The following is a 17,674-nucleotide window of genomic DNA, read 5'->3' on the forward strand; positions in this document are numbered from 1 at the left end:
ACAAAACATTTCAAAATAATTGACTGAAACTGAACTGGGTTGTGATAGGAGGCTTTTGGTTTTTGAAACATTTCATGATTTCAACTGTTCATCCCGCTTCAGGATCAGAAAATGTTTTGAAATGTTGAAAATTCTAACGGGACAGGAAAGCCAACCGAGCCCTTCTACCACTAATAGCATTTTTAAAATGAAGATTTTAAAAAGAGCTGTTTGGCATATGATAAAGTTTGAAAACATTTGTCCTAGCTCTTGTAAGGTGAGGCTGGAGGGCATGCCATGAAAAGGAAAAGACTGTGTCTCCACCTTCTAGCACAGCCCATCACCTTTTCATCTTTTGCTAGGAGCAGGAGTGTCTGGTTTGACATGTTCTGATGATGCACATAAGGAATGTGTTGAAGCCTTCAGCGTTTTCACCTCAGTGCTATGCTAGGAAGGAGCCAATCCTTGTTGGCTCTGCTACTGGACTCCTCTCTCTTCTGCACTGATGAGTGGCCCTTCAAAAGAAAGCAAAGCAACACAGAGAAGGTTAGAATGTTTAACGGCAATATCACATATGAGCACTGACAATCTACATTGAATATTTATTGCAGCACTTTCATATTGTCCCCAGAAATATCCCTCTACTATTATATGTTATGGACATATGGACCAGATCTTCAGATGGAATAAATAGGTGCAATGATATAGAAATGTGGGACTGGCATGGACCTTGAGAGGTCAGCAAGTCCAATTCCCTGCACTAAGGCTGGGCCAAGTAAACTTAGACCATCACTGACAGCTTTTTGTCCAGCCTGTTCTTAAAAACCTCCAGTGATGGGGACTTCACAACCTCCTTTGGAAGCCTATTCCAGAGCTTAACTAGTTTTAGAATTAGAAAGATTTTCCCAATATCTAACCTAAATATCCCATGCTGCAGATTAAGCCCATTACTCCTGGTTCTACCTTCAGTGGAGATGAAGAACAATTGATCACCTCCTCTTTATAGGAGCCCTTAACATCTTTGGAAACTATCAGATGCTCCCCAGTCTTCTTTTCTCAAACTGAAGGTCAAGCCCAAAGCATTCAAAGTAATAAACACTTGGTCCATGTTTTCAAGTTCTTTATCCCAGAAACATCCCATGGTTGGATCTGGTCCCCACCCATGGTTGGTATAGTGTTGCGTGTATGAGATTAACGTGTCATGAATAGTACAGGAATACAGCAGAACCTGACCCTGAAATAATGAGAGACCTACTGTGTCACCTCCTGTGACCAAGTTTTCAAAAGACTTCAGCACCCAACACAGCCTTTGAAAATCTGCACCCAAGTTACTTCTGTCTAGGATCAAGCATGATGTCTAAGGGTAGGTCTACACTGCAATCAGGAGGTGCAATAGCAGCATGTGTAGACATATCCGAGCTAGCTAAAAATAGCAATGTAGCGATGGTGGCGTGGCAGGCTGCATGGGCTAGCCATCTGAGAACAATCCCACCCAGGTCCCTAGGTATGTCTTAAGTAGCTCAGGTACACCTAAGTAAGCTGCATTGGGTGTGAAATGGGATGTACTGTAGCCCAGAATCCCCTGTAGACTGTGTACTACAAGTCCACCCTGGGGCATCCCCCTGACATCATATCTTAGAGACAGTAGTATAGAGCTGTGTGGGACTGTGCTGCGCCCGCCCTTGTCCCCGCCCCTGCCAGCGCCGCGTCGGGCTGCCCAAGTCCCCACCCCCCCGAGCATCAGGCCGCCCAAGTCCCCACCCCGCCAGCACGGTGTCGTGCCGCCCAAATCCTGCCCCCCCCCCCGCGCTGCCTGGCAAAACCAAAAACAACAAAAACAAACCCTGATTGCTGCACCCTCCCAAGGTGCCGCCCCAAGCACGTGCTCAGTAGTCTGGTGCCTGGAGCCTGCCCTGCCAGTCCCTTCCTGCTTTGCTGTTGGGACAGTGCAGCTACACACTGACCCATATTTAAGGCTCATTGTCTAGTCAAAATCTAACCCTTTAGGAGTAACAATGTTCTTAAAACATTGAGGGAAAATGTAATTTTAATGTCTCAAAAACAGCTGAGGGGATTTTTCCTAAAATTTCCAAAAAAGTATGGAACCAATTGGCTAATTCACTGGTTACATACTCGTCTGGGAAATTAGTAGTCACAACAAATAGTATTTTTTCTGCTTACCTTTTGTGTTATATATATTCAAACACAAAAGGTAAGCAACAAAAATACTATTATATATATATATATATATATATAATATTTGAATAAACATAAATAATTGGCAAAACTTTACATTGCTCTGAGCCATTTGTTACCTTCTTCAGGATCTCTCCTTCTGTTTCCTATTAAAAAAAGGCAGAGATAATATATGAAAACACCCACCGAGACACAAATAGGAACTACTCATCACATAAAACCCTACAGCCTTTACATTCTAAAGCCTCATAGATAGGGAGTGGTGTGTGTTTATTAAACTGGATCTCAGTGTTTAATAGAAATCACCTAGCAGAGTAGTAAGTCTAATATATTTTAAAACTATCTGCACAAAGGACAGTGTCTCAGCATTGCAAAGCCTAATTTCTAGGTGCCCTGCCCCTCAGTGCAGTGTACAACCTGGATGTAGGCACCCATGTTCCCTAAAAAATGCATGGGGAGAGTTAGGTGCCTAAGAATGGGCTACAGAACAAACCAGCATGCTGTGAAGGGAAATGCCTAAGCTAGCCAACAGGAAATGCTGAGGAGAAGGGAGTGTCCAAAGTCCACTGAGGACTGACAGTCATGAGCCCTCTCTGAGAGGTAGGGGTCAAAACCCCACCTTTTACTAACAGATCTAGGATCAAGTCCTTTCTCTAAATGAGAGGAGCAGGAGTGTGATCTTCATCCCAGAATACCCCAGTGGTTAGGACGCTCCCCTGAAAAGTGTTCAGGGAGAGGCTACAACCCAATGGCAACTCTCTGCTCCTGTCAGGTAGAAGAGGGAGCTGAATCTGGGTCTCCAACATTTGGGGTGAGTGGTCCAACCAGTGAGTTAATGGCTATAAGGGAGTTAGTGACACCTCCTGTTCCGGCATCATTTTGTAAAATGTTCTTAAAACATTGAGGGAAAATGTAATTTTAATGTCTCAAAAACAGCTGAGGGGATTTTTCCTAAAATGTATGGAACCAATTGGCTAATTCACTGGTTACATATTTGTCTGGGAAATTAGTACTCACCACAAATATTATTTTTTCTGCTTACCTTTTGTGTATGTGTGTGTGTATATATATATATATATTGTGGCAGAGCTCTGATCTTGCTCCCATGGGTCCTGCGCTTCTAGGCGGTTTATGCTAGCCTCAGTGGCTCACTGTGACCCTCCATGTAGCCCTTCTCTCTCTAGGGCCAGGGTTACAGTCTACTGAGCCCTTTTCATCAAAGGCTGCAAGGAGGTTGGTGAGAGAACTCCCACGGTCTCTTTCAGCCTCCTGTCCTGACAGGTACCTGACTTCCCCTTCCAGAAGCTGTTCCTGTAGTGGTGGATTGGGGGGAACCCGGGCCTGCCCTCTACTCTGGGTTTCAGCCCAGGGACCCTAATGGTAGCAGTTGTTCGCAGCCAGCCTTTCACTGCCAGAGTTGCTACATTTCCCTGGGCCACTTCCCCACAGCTCTCCTGCTTCTCCCTTCTTCACCCTTACCTTAGGGCTCCTTTACCGATGGTTTGAGGGTGTCGTCAGTAACCAGCCCTTCAGCTGCACTTCCTCTCCTCTGGCTCCCAGGCTCTCCTCTACCTGACTGGAGTGAGATCTTTTTATAGTATCAGCAGGGCCTTAATTAGAGTCAGGTGGTCACATTAGCTTAATGGCCTCACCTGACTCATTATAGGTTAATTAGAGTCAGGTGTTCTCATTAGCCTGGAGCAGCCCCTGCTCTGGTCAGTCAGGGAACAGAAAACTGTTAATCCAGTGGCCAGTATATCTGCCTTCTGCTATTCTGCTGTACCCAACTGGCCTGGGTCTATCACTATATATATATATATAAACTTTACATTGATCTGCCCCATTTGTTACCTTCTTCAGGATCTCGCCTTCTTTTTCCTAAAATAAAAGTCAGAGATAATATATGAAAACACCCACAGAGATGCAAATATCAATTACTCATTACCTAAAACCCTACAGAGTTCAGCGTGTCAGTCCTGATTAAAACACTTAAGGATACTCACAGATTATGGCCCCAAACCCACACGCTTCTAGGCCGAACCTGATGCTGTATGGAACAATTGGCATGATCAAGGCCTATGGTTGCACCAGTGTGTTTGGGATTCCTGGAACACCCATCCTCTAACACCAGCTCTTCCCTTCCATTTTCCTCCCAGAGAACGTCCAGAAGGGCTTTCACCACCACCCAACACCACCACTCAAGAAAGTATTTGAGCAAGAGGATATTGCCCCAGTGAGGCAGCGTTAGGTCTCAGACACTGTGAGCATGTCAACACTAAAAACTATATTAGATCAACTTACAGCCACCACAGCAATTACTGCAGTGGTTGATGTCCACACTACCCTCCTTCGGTCAATGGTGCATGTCCTCGCCATGAGCTCTTCCACTGACCTAAGAGGGACAGTGTAGGGACCTGAGAACCAGGGTTCTTAGCTCACCTCACAGCTCTCTGATGGGAGCCCGTCTACCCTAGGGATCCTGCCAGCTGACCCCTCCCAGCTCTCCATCCTGCTGTAAGCCCTGCAGCTTCCCCTCCCCGTCCCACACTCTTGGTTTCACAAACCCTGGTGGAAGCAGAGCCACTGCCCAGGCACTCGGCTACACACTCCCCACCAGGAGCACACCTGCCTCCTGGCTTCCCACCAGCTGCCCTCCGCTCCCCGCCCCTGCTCTCAGTTCCATGCTCCCAACAGGGAGCTTGGCTGCTCTCGGCTCTGCACTCCCCGCTGGGAGAATGGCAGATCCCCCCTGCTCTTGGCTCCATGGTCCCCAGAGGGGGTGGGGCAGTTGACTGGGCTCTCATCTCCCCAATCCCCACTGTGAATGAGTCAACCACCCAGACTCCCAGTGGGGAGCGGGGAGCCGGAAGTCTCAGTGCAGTTGGGCTCCCAGCATGGAGTGAGGAGATGGGACCCCTGGAGCAGCCCAGCTCCAAGTGGGAAGCAAAGAGCCTGGGCAACAGCCCGGCTGAGAGCATGGAATGGGAAGCTTAGGGGAAGACCACCTTGGAGCAGGGAGTGGGGAGCCTGGGCATCAGGCAGTAGCCCAGCTGGGAGCGGGAGGACTTTCTTGTCAATGTTATGGAACTGTGAAATTGCAAAATTGGCAGCCAACAGCCAATGTAAATAATGCACAGACATTGCATCACTCTAACTAAATTGACATAAGCCCTGTGCCTCTCTTGCAGGTTGACTTATTATGTCTGTGTAATATGGCATTTATACCAGCAGAGCAAGGCTGTAGTGTGTACACTGACATAGTTAGCTCAATATAAGCCAACTGTACAGTGTAGAGCTAAGATTGACATGGTGGCTTAAGACCTTACATTAATGTCAGAGTCAGAAGAAACCTTGTCCTAGCCCTTCCCCAAAGCACAGAGCTTACCAAGGGAAATAAAACCAAATATCTGCCAAAATTCCACCTGGTCTTGGAGCATCCTATCTATTGGGTGTGTGGAAATGTTTTCATACAAGCACGGAATCATAGAAGGTTAAGGTTGAAAGAGACCTCAGGAGGTCATCTAGTCCAACCCCCTGCTCAAAGCAGGACCAACACTAACTAAATCATCCCAGCCAGGGCTTTGTCAAGCTGGGCCTTAACAACCTCTAGGGATGGAGATTCCACCACCTCCCTAGGTAACCCATTCCAGTGCTTCACCACCCTCCCAGTGAAATAGTGTTTCCTAATATGCAACCTAAACCTCCCCTACTGCAACTTGAGACTATTGCTTCTTGTTCTGTCATCTGGTACCACTGAGAACGGCCGAGCTCCATCTTCTTTGGAACCCCCCTTCAGGTAGTTGAAAGCAGCTATCAAATCCCCCCTCATTCTTCTCTTCTGCAGGCTAAACAATCCCAGTTCCCTCAGCCTCTCCTCATAAGTCATGTGCTCCAGCCCCCTAATCATTTTTGTGGCCCTCCGCTGGACTCTCTCCAATTTATCCACATCCTTCTTGTAGTGTGGGGCCCAAAACTGGACACAGTACTCCAAATGAGGCCTCACCAGTGCTGAATAGAGGGGAATGATCACATCCCTCGATCTGCTGGAAATGCCCCTACTTATACAACCCAAAATGCCATTAGCCTTCTTGGCAACAAGGGCACACTGTTGACTCATATTCAGCTTTTCGTCCACCGTAACCCCTAGGTCCTTTTCTGCAGAACTGCTGCCCAGCCATTCGGTCCCTAGTCTGTAGCAGTGCATGGGATTCTTCCGTCCTAAATGCAGGATTCTGCACTTATCCTTGTTGAACCTCATCATATTTCTTTTGGCCCAATCCTCTAATTTGTCTAGGTTGCCTCTGTATCCTATCCCTACCCTCCAGTGTATCAACCACTCCTCCCAGTTTAGTGTCATCTGCAAACTTGCTAAGGGTGCAGTCCACACCGTCCTCCAGATTGTTAATGAAGATATTGAACAAACCCAGCCCCAGCACCGACCCTTGGGGCACTCCACTTGATACCGGCTGCCAACTAGACATGGAACCATTGATCACTACCTGTTGAGCCCGACCATCTAGCCAGTTTTCTATCCACCTTACCATCCATTCATCCAGCCCATACTTCTTTAACTTGCTGGCAAGAATACTGTGGGAGACTGTATCAAAAGCTTTGCTAAAGTCCAGAAATAGCACATCCACTGCTTTCCCCTCATCCACAGAGCCGGTTATCTCATCATAGAAGGCAATTAGGTTAGTCAGGCATGACTTGCCCTTGGTAAATCCATGCTGACTGTTCCTGATCACTTTCCCCTCCTTTAAGTGGTTCAGCATTGATTCCTTGAGGACCTGTTCCATGATTTTTCCAGGGACTGAGGTGAGACTGACTGGCCTGTAGTTCCCTGGATCTTCCTTCTTCCCTTTTTTAAAGATGGGCACTACATTAGCTTTTTTCCAGTCATCCGGGACCTCCCCCGATCGCCATGATTTTTCAAAGATAATGGCCAATGGCTCTGCAATCTCATCGGCCAACTCCTTTAGCACCCTCGGATGCAGCGCATCCGGCCCCATGGACTTGTGCTCGTCCAGCTTTTCTAAATAGTCCCGAAATACTTCTTTCTCCACAGAGAGCTGCTCACCTCCTCCCCATACCGTGCTGCAGAGTGCAGCTGTCTGGGAGCTGACCTTGTCTGTGAAGACAGAGGCAAAAAAAGCATTGAGTACACTAGCTATCTCCACATCCTCTGTCACTAGGTTCCCTCCCTCATTCAGCAAGGGGCCCACACTTTCCTTGACTTTCTTCTTGTTGCTAACATACCTGAAGAAACCCTTCTTGTTACTCCTAACATCTCCGGCTAGCTGCAACTCCAAGTGTGATTTGGCCTTCCTAATTTCACTCCTGCATGCCTGAGCAATACTTTTATACTCCTCCCTGGTTATTTGTCCAATCTTCCACTTGTTGTAAGCTGTTTTTTTGTGTTTAAGACGAGCAAGGATTTCACTGTTAAGGCAAGCTGGTCGCCTGCCATATTTACTTTTCTTCCTACACATCGGGATGATTTGTTCCTGCAACCTCAATAAGGATTCTTTAAGATACAGCCAGTTTTCTTTAACTCCTTTCCCTGTCATGTTATTCTCCCAGAAGACCTTGCCCATCAGTTCCCTGAGGGAGTCGAAGTCTGCTTTTTTGAAGTCCAGGGTCTCTGTTCTATTGCTCTCCTTTCTTCCTTGTATCAGGATCCTGAAATCGACCATCTCATGGTCACGGCCTCCCAGGTTCCCATCCACTATTGCTTCCTCTACTATTTCTTCCCTGTTTGTGAGCAGCAGGTCAAGAAGAGCTTTTCCCCTAGTTGGTTCCTCCAGCACTTGCACCAGGAAATTGTCCCCTACACTTTCCAGAAACTTCCTGGATTGTCTGTGCACCGCTGTATTGCTCTCCCAGCAGATATCAGGGTGATTAAAGTCACCCATGAGAACCAGGGCCTGTGATCTAGCAACTTCTGTTAGTTGCTGGAAGAAAGCCTCGTCCACCTCATCCCCCTGGTCTGGTGGTCTGTAGCAGTGAATAATCACTTCCCTCAGAGTGATTGTTCCTGGGCTTGGTTTCTAAAGCCAGGTCTCCTTCCTCCTTTGCTCAGCATGGTGATGGGATGGAATTTAAATCTGGATCCAGAGACAAATTTAATGGCTTGTCCATCTATAATGCACTGAACCAAAATAATGAAGCCAAAGTCCCACAAATATATGAGAGTGTGAGTCAAAATTGGTTCCAATTTGGAGCCCCTTTCTAGTAATAATTTATGCCATTTGCAAGTAGTGGACCAAAAACTGCAGGCCCTCCTCACCAAACATTTCCTTGATGCCAATTTCAGTAAATATTGAGTAAGTGATTTGATATAGCATCGTAGCCATAGTCCATTGCACACAATGCAATAAATAGAAACATTAATTTAAAACAATGGTCAATAAAACAGAAACAAATTTTTAAAAACATAAGATTAACACTTCCTTAAAATCAATTACATCTTTAAAATCACCATCTCTAAAACAATACACAAAATTAAGTTAAAAAAATAAAGAAAGAGGAATACATTATTTAGGTCAGAAGTAGCCTATATGTCACATACATTATTTACGCAGACTTTGGCCTTATATTGTAAATATGAATAAAGTTTAAAAATGTAAAAGGAAGATTTTCCTACTTGAACAATAATAACTTAAGACGATAATGATGATAATGAGGACAACAACCGTGCCAATGAGAATCTTGGTTTCTAGGGCTAATTCAACCATTTTTTCTGTAGAACAAGACAAATAAAGAAGGTCATTAGTTACTGAAAATATCCAACACATAGATTTGTCGTGATCCAATAGTGTCTTTCCATTTTAAAGATACAGAACCATTCTAGATTGTTTGAGGTCTTTTGTGGTGTGTATTTTCTGAAACCATAATTAAAATTATTTGAAAAAATGAAATGGATGAAATGGTTACAGACCTGTCAGGATTTCAAATAAACTAAAACAAACAAAAAAGCACAGCATCATAATTTCTCATTTATCATTTTTGTTCCTCAATATTACATGAGTGAGGGTTTGGTTTGTTTTTTAAATAGCTTTCACAACATACAAAATTTTTAAGCATAAAAAGGGGAAAGCTCCTGTCTTAAATTTATCCCACTGAGTCACCAATAAATCCTGACCACAAATTGACTTTGTAGGTTTGGATGGTCAGGAATTTATTAAACCCTCTGCAGAAGTCCCTCATTTTAGGTACTAAAAATACACCTGTTCTCCTTTGACTTTCCTTAAAATTGTCACAGTGCCTAAAAGTGCCACAGTGTTGTCTGCAGCTCACCAATGGTTCTTAACTTTGATTATTATGATATTACTTATAGTGAATAATAATAAACATGTGATGTGATTGAAAGTAGAGAACAAAAAATGCAGGCTTACCGGTGCTCTTCTCAAGACTTTCTGGGGGAAAAAAGAAAGAAAATATTTTACACCTTGTTTCCTCTAAACTGTGCATTGGTACATGTGTCCTGGGGTGTGAAATAGATCAGATGCCCCAGTGAAGGAGAGAGTGTGCCCACATTAAATAATCAAATAATTTCCATTGTGACAAAATTTCCTCTACATCATAAGAATCATTTGTGTCTGTTTCCTAAGCAGAAAGGGTGACATTTTTGTGTTCTTTAGCTAAACTCTTCTTTTCTTAAAGTTATTTCGGCAAATGATGTGAAAGATAAGTGCACTGTGTTTAAGGAAACAATAAAAGCCCCTACACACATGCTAACCACCTACCCGGAGGTTATCCTGAAGTCCCTGAGATTCATGGGTTCTTAGCACCTCACATCCCTGAGGCCCCTAAAAATTGGGGTGGGAGGGTCACACAGTTCATAGTTTATGCAGGCTGAGCTCATTGCACGCACCAGGGACTCCTTGCATCTTTCCATTCCTGCACAACTCCTTTTGGGACCCCATCCCATTCCCCTCTATTGCATGGACTCCCTGCAGCCACCCAACCTTTCCCCCATGCCAGTGGCTCTATGTGTCCCTCCTTCAACTCTGTCCCTATGCCAACTGCCCCATTGACCCTCCATGCCAGGTGTTCTGTGTGCAGCCCCCTTACCCTTCTCTCCACATGCCTCCCCATCCCTACCTTGCCACCCCCACAATCTTATTCTCCTTTCTCTCTTCTTTTCTTTCTCTTTCAGTGTTTCACTGTTTTTAAATTCTATTCAGACATGGGGCAAAAATGAGATGAGGGAGTTGATATGCCGAAAGGTTTTATTCATGCCATCAACTGGGTCTTTCACCTACAGACAATTACGGAGGTGGTTGAAAGTGCCAGCTCTGCTATCCAGGTGCCAGACAATCCATGTGTTCTCCATTTCTCCTTTCCAATTTTCAGATTTCACCAAAATTGACAGGGTTCTGCCCATTGATATCTAGAACATTCCCTGAAAATCTGGAATTGATTGGATGCAGTGTTCAAAAATAGTCATATTACATCTATTAATGCATAGGCCTGAACATCTAAGGTATGTTAAATAATAGTTAACCAAGACTGCTGTGTAGGTTTGCAAAGTTAGGCTAAGAGAGATAATAAAAATGTTAGCAAACAAAATTTTGGGGCCAGAGACACAAGGCCTTGTCTACATAGGGACACTTAGGACAAATAATCTGACTGAATTTTTAAAGTGGATTAATTCCTGATGTGGGTGCTCTTATTTACAATTCAAATGGCTTTAATTTGAGTTTATTTTGGTTTCATTTAGTCTACTTTAATTCTGAATGAGATCATCCACACAGGAGTTTAATGAAGTTTAGCTAATTGACTTTAAATTCACCCCTTTAGTAAATTCAAAAAAAATTCTGTGAGTGCTTGTGTATGTAAAAGCCAAAGAAGACTTATTTGACCACAGAGAGCCCATAACAGCACTCCGGGGGACCTTACTGTGTGGTATCTTCAACCTTTTCTGTGGGGCGTTTTGTGCTGGGGGATTATCCATCAATGACTGTAATGTGCTAGCCATTTTCACCTTTCACCATAACAATGGTGATAAAACAAACAAATATTATTATTTTTTTAAGTATTAAGATGAACCTTTTTTAGCCTGTGACCTGTCTGTGACTACTCATTATTAATGGTGTATGATTGGTCAACAGTTGGAATTGTTTCTGGTTTCTGGTTGGATGCCAGAAAGATTTTAAACAGAAGAATAACAAATGTATCTAACTTTTGAGATCTGTGAACACTCTCTGGAATATTTGGCAGCTGCCATAACAAATAGCATAATCCCATGAGTAACAGCAGACTGAGAACAGTGCTTTTATCCACAGAAATATTTAGGAAGTTTTTTTAAAAATATATTTGACCTGTACATGTTATTATAACACAACCTTATAGAGCCAATCAGACATAGACCATATTATTATTATTATTATTATTACTATTATTATTACAACAAAAATTGATTTCCTAGAACACCAACAGCTGAAGATTTCAAGTACTTTAAAATGGTGGATATAGTTTATGATTCTTATTTTGAATCTGGCGGCACTAAAGGCTGAAGCTGTTAACATGTGACTTACCTGAAATCAAAAGATGAATCATCAGAAGAGACGGACTATAACCTTTGCACAGAGGTGGATTAAGATATATGGGGCCCTGAGCACAAAGAACATTGGGGCCCCCACATCCTGCCCCTGCCACAGTGCCCCACCCCCTGCTCCTCACCTTCCCCGCCAAGGCCTTGCCCCCTGGCCTAGCCAGAACTAGAAGCCAGGCTGTGGTAAGAGCTTCCCAGGGAGCCCGGGCCACTGTGGGGAGCCCTGGACCCTCTATCTGCTCTGGGCAGTGTGCCCCAGGGGGCTGGGACATGGGTCAGAAGCTTCTCTTGGGCCTCTAACCCCCTGCCCACGGCAGGTGGTGGGTCAGGGGCTCACTACATACCTGGGCTCACTCAGTGGCTCTTACCACAGTCAAGGGCAGTGGTCCCCAAACTATGGGACACGCCCCCCTATGGGGAGACAGAGGAATGTTTTGGGGTGCGGCTGGGGCCAGCATGGGGCAGGGGAAGTTCAGGTCAGCTCCAGACAGGAGGAGGGACTCCGGCCAGCTCTATGGTGACCAACTCTGCAGGATTGGCCTGGAGTCTCCAGGAATTAAAGATTAATGTTTAATTAAAGATTAGGGCCTGGTCTACACTGGGGGGGGGGTTGATCTAAGGTACGCAACTTCAGCTACGCGAATAGCGTAGCTGAAGTCAAATTACCTTAGCTCGACTTACTTACCCGTCCTCACTGCGCGGGATCGACGTCCGCGGCTCCCCCATCCACTCCGCCACTGCCGTTCGCGGTGGTGGAGTTCCGGAGTCGACAGGAGCGCGTTCGGAGTTCGATATATCGCGTCTAGATGAGACGCGATATATCGAACTCCGAGAAATCGATTGCTATCCGCCAATATGGCGGGTAGTGAAGACGTACCCTAAGTCATGTGAAGAAATCTCCAGGAATACATCCAACCAAAATTGAAAACCCCAGCCAACTCCACACCACATGGGGTAGGGGGCCCTCAGACCAGCTCTGCGCAGTGCCCGGAATGGGTGGGAGGAGGCTCGAGCCAGCTCTGTGTCATGCGGGGGTGGGAAAGCCAGCTCTGTGTGGGGGGAGGGGGAGTAAGCTCACCCTACCACAGGCTCCATCTTCTGACCGAGTCAGGGGACAGCCCTCAGGGGGAGACAAGGAACAGGACATAGGGATGGGGGGCGGAAGAGGAGGAACAGGGGGTGGGGTCAGAGTTCTAGCACTCTTGCGGGGCCCCAAAATTGTCCAGGGCCCCTGGGCATGGGCCCCATGGGCCCATGTGATAATCTACACCTGCTTCTGCATTCTGTTCTATCTGCTAGTTAACCCTCAACTAAATAAAAGAGGAAACTATCAAGACGAGGTGACACATTTGTTCAAAGAATCACAATCATAGAATCTTAGGACTGGAAGGAACCTCGAAGTCCAGTCTTCTATCAAGCATTATTCCATCTATGAACTCAGCTATAGATTCCAGGCACCGTTTTCCTTACTGTGTCCCCCGAGCTAATGAGCAATAGTTAGAGCTCCCTTGAAGTGAACGCAGCCACACGCCTCAACACAAGCAGAGGATTTGGCATTAAAACAGAGGCTCTTACCTTTTTCAAAGCATTAAACTGGACCCCGATCCGGAAGGTTCTCCATCCCTCAGTGCCAGATGCGGGGGCTCCAGTGTTAAAAAACCAAGGGATTGAAATGGGATTTGAGAGTGTGCCTGTGGGGAATGGATCGCACACTTGGAATACAAAAGGACTGAACTCTGAGCAAGGAAAGTGAAAGAAAAAAGTGTATGTTAAATATTAACCCTTCTGTTGTTCTGGAGTTTATGTGACTTTTCCAGGGAAGGTTGCCCAGAACCCTAAAGCTATTTCAGTGCTTAGATGGGAATGCATTTTATGTCTGTAACAAACAAACATTTAACAAACCATGTTAAAACAACCTTGATATTGGGGGTTACATACAGATATGGGAATGCCAGGCTGGGCAATACTGAAGGTAATTGAAATTCACCCCATCTCTATCAAAAACAGATTAATAAATTAGAGGGAGGTAATCCTCTCCTCTCCTCCCTAAATAACTCCACAGTGTTTAATGAGGTATGGACACTCTGGATAGCCAGCAAAGGAGGTCAAAAAGGATAATGGGGAAACATGGACTGGAATATGTAAAGCGATGGAAGAGGCAGAGGTTTTAAAAAGTAATAATAAGGGTAGAATACTGAAATGAATGGATATGGCAGCGAGTTGCCTTACACAATATGCCTTGAAATTGCCAGAGCAAGTCATAGAAGACCCAAGACAATTAGAAGAAGTAACAGAGCACTGGAAAGCACAGGAACAGAATAGAAAATGAAGAACTGCTGTAGTATAACCAACTCATGAGAGAACATTTAAAAGAGAGAGTGAAAAATAATCGCCCGACCTTATTACTAATAAAGAGCTAACTGGCATTGCCCTTGGTGCATAACAAAAACAGTGGTAAATTGGCACTGTCAAATTGCATAGACAAATTCCCTGTCAGTATCTGTCATAATTTTGGGTTAGTGGCACTGTGTCCTAACTGAGGAACATGCTCTGCAAAACAAACTTGTTCAGTGTGTCAGATTACCCATATTGAATCCTGACACAGCAACATTTGATAAATTGGTTACTGTCCATTCAGTCGGCTATCTGGAAAACAGCATCTACAAGAAATAACTGGATCTACATCAACTTCTGGTGTACCACAGAGCAATGCAAATCTAAAGATCACCGCACATGGCTTGTTATGCCAGGAATTTTGATCACTTTGCAACTCCCGTGTTTGGCCTCAATGATTCAGGCCAATCAGAAAAGCTAGCTGCTCCTGTCTCTGACCAGTGAAATATAAAAGATGGCAACAACTAGAAGTAAGGGTAACTCAAAACATGGATGGACAGTACTGAGTGGTAACTAATTACAAGAAATTTATATATGGAGGTCTCATTTGTGATGTCACTACACTACATTTCTTGTTTTACTCCTCATATACACAGCACTCTGGGATACAATGTAATAATGCCTATCCCAGTATTTCAGAACTACTCTAAGGGTACGTCCATACTACCCGCCCGGATCGACGGGTAGCAATCGACTTCTCGGAGTTCGATATATCGCGTCTCATCTAGACGCGATATATCGAACTCCGAACGCGCTTCCGTCGACTCTGGAACTCCACCACCGTGAACAGCGGTGGCGGAGTCGACGGGGGAGCCGCGGACTTCGATCCCGCGCCGTGAGGACGGGTAAGTACTTCGAACTAAGGTACTTCGAGTTCAGCTACGCTATTCGCATAGCTGAACTTGCGTACCTTAGTTCGAACCCCGCCCCCCCAGTGTAGACCAGGCCTAAGACTACACCTCTCAGCTAAAGTACCAGACCTAACATTGCCAGGTCCACTATATGCGACTAAAACTGATAGAAGAAAACTGTCCACAGGTCATTCATGGGAATGTGCAGACCAAAGGACAGATGGGGCATGAATGTGTGGATGGCAACATAAAGTGTTCATATAACAAACTTTAGCCCATTAGGGCCATTTTCACTCCATTCTGGGATGGTGGATAAAGCATCTGTCCCATAAAAAGACAAAGAGCAGGGGAATGTAGTAGAGAGCGAGCGAGAGCCTGGGGCTTGGGGCCTGGTGCAAGAGCTGAGGCCTGATCCACAGTCAGCAACACCAAGCCATGCTAGGAACAAAAGTCAGGCCCTGTATATAGCAGGCGCTTGTTACAAGTTCACCATCCAATACATGAACTTGGAAAAGGTACTGCTAGCATTGCTAAAACACAGGCATTCCTAGGAAGTAGATATTGACTTAAATACATTCCACGATGCTAGCAAGGGTACACCCCAACCTAGAATAAGACAAGAAGGTTTGACAGAATAATGAATAGGGATGTTTTGTCCAAGGCATCCAGAACAAGGTAGAAGGGGAGGTAACAGACAGATGTCATGAGGCATGTAAGGTGATATGTAAGTTGTTTATTTCATCCCATAAATATTGAAGTATCACCCCTGGATTCTTTGTACTAGTTTAGTTAACATTACATTGAATGTGTTGGTACATAGTCCTGAGCGTACATGCATTGTGCCAGTGCAGTGTATAAAATGTTGATAAAGTGCTTTGGAGATAATAAAGCTGGCCAAGCCTTTTTGCCACCAAACCGAGTTGGTCTTTTTGGGTTTGCTGAACCAACAGTCAAGGTTTGCTGAACCAACAATCTGCCAGGGTTGAGACAGCATATGGAGAGACTACACACACATGCCAAAAAAAAAAAAAGAGAGTAATTAACTATTGGAACAGGTATACCCTGAGGATATGGTAAATTCCCCATCATTTGGAGTCTTTAAAGTAGGATTGGAGTTATGTGGTTCAATTACAAGTTCCTGGGCTCAGTGCAGGATCAGCGGGTGAAATCCTAGGGCCTTTGTATAATGCAGGAGTTCAGAATAGATGATAATGGCCTTCAGGCATTAAAATATGCTCATCCATAAATATCAAGGAACTAGAGGCTGTGTATGAACAGGACTTAGCACAATAAGTCATGACTTGGCACATGAGTGGGGCAACAAGGTACTACCATAATACACCTAGAAAATAATGTACAGTATGAAAACCTGAATACTTGCTGTCTGCCAAGGTGCTGAGAGGAACTACACACAACACAGGGGCCAGCACTGCTGGATTAACTGTGAGTGCAGCTACTGGCTTGACCTTGGAGTGAATCAGAGAAGTGGGGCGGGGAACAGATCCTATGGCAGACAGGGTTGCTGAGGCAGACTCTGAGAATTGTGAGCACTGAATGCCCAGCACCAAACTGTTTTGGGAGGATCTTCCAGGCCTATCAATCATGAGGGGTCTTACAGCAGCTGAGGGACCAATATCCAAATGTCTCCTGAAGTCCCATGGAAACCAGATGAGGGGGCTGAGACCCAGGAGATTTCACAAACAAACATTAAAACATCTAAAGCCACTGAAACAGCCGGAGACTGAAAATCAGCTCACTTGTTTCACTGCCTTAGTGGGCTTGAGCACACAATTTATGAGGAGAGGCTGAGGGAACTGGGATTATTTAATCTGCAGAAGAGAAGAATGAGTGGAGATTTGATAGCTGCTTTCAACTACCTGAAAGGGGGTTCCAAAGAGGATGGATCTATACTGTTCTCAGTGGTAGCAGATGGTAGAACAAGGAGTAATGGTCTCAAGTTGCAGTGGGGGAGGTTTAGGCTGGATATTAGAAAAAACTTGTTTCACTCAGAGAGTGGTGAAGCACTGGAATGGGTTACCTAGGGAGGTGGTGGAATCTCCTTCCTTAGAGGTTTTTAAGGTCAGGCTTGACAAAGCCCTGGCTGCGATGATTTAGTTGGTGTTGGTCCTGCTTTGAGCAGGGGGTTGGACTAGATGACCTCCTGAGGTCCCTTCCAACCCTGAGATTCTATGATTCTATGACCAGATGTCATTGCTCAGCCTGGAGTTCAAGGAGCTAGAGACAGATGCATTTCCCTGTTGTCCATCTCCCAGGTGCTCAGATCCAGGGATCAAGTGCAAGGCAGCCTGCATGCCCAGGCAGGCAAATGAGCTGCAGGGCATCCTACCTCCTCGGGTGCCCTGGTGGGACCCAGCTAGCCAGAAGCACTTGGTGTGGGGAGAGGGCTTGAACAGATTTCCCTCCCACCCCCCACTGATTGCAGGATTTAACACATAATTGTTTTTTGTAAGATATCACCTGTTGAGTATATTTATATTTCAGCATTTCCCAAAATGTGGGGAGTAACACCTCCTTTTTTGCTGTGGGGACCATGGACAGTCCTTCCCATTGTTCTCCGAATCTGAGCTTTCATTCGAAACAAGTCAGCCTCTAAGTGCTGTGCTTGCAACAAAAAACCACTCCCAGTAAGACCCAAGTCTTATCGATGTGCTGTGTCATGCTCCGGTAAGGCTGGGCT

General features: G+C 45.2%; 1 protein-coding gene across 1 annotated transcript in view; it reads right to left on the reverse strand.

The window, feature by feature from the left end:
• The window catches only part of LOC120388840 (butyrophilin subfamily 2 member A1-like), a 171,794-nt gene that overhangs the window by 126,583 nt on the left and 27,537 nt on the right, over positions 1–17,674 (reverse strand). The window contains exons 8-11 of the mRNA XM_039510933.1: positions 9,570–9,590; positions 8,819–8,914; positions 4,027–4,053; positions 2,295–2,321 (exon numbers count right to left, since the gene is read on the reverse strand). Of these exons, the coding sequence (XP_039366867.1) occupies positions 2,295–2,321; positions 4,027–4,053; positions 8,819–8,914; positions 9,570–9,590 (171 nt within the window). The remainder of the gene's footprint in view (positions 1–2,294; positions 2,322–4,026; positions 4,054–8,818; positions 8,915–9,569; positions 9,591–17,674) is intronic.

This window comes from Mauremys reevesii, linkage group 22 (assembly GCF_016161935.1).
Source record: "Mauremys reevesii isolate NIE-2019 linkage group 22, ASM1616193v1, whole genome shotgun sequence".
NCBI classification, from domain to species: domain Eukaryota; kingdom Metazoa; phylum Chordata; order Testudines; family Geoemydidae; genus Mauremys; species Mauremys reevesii.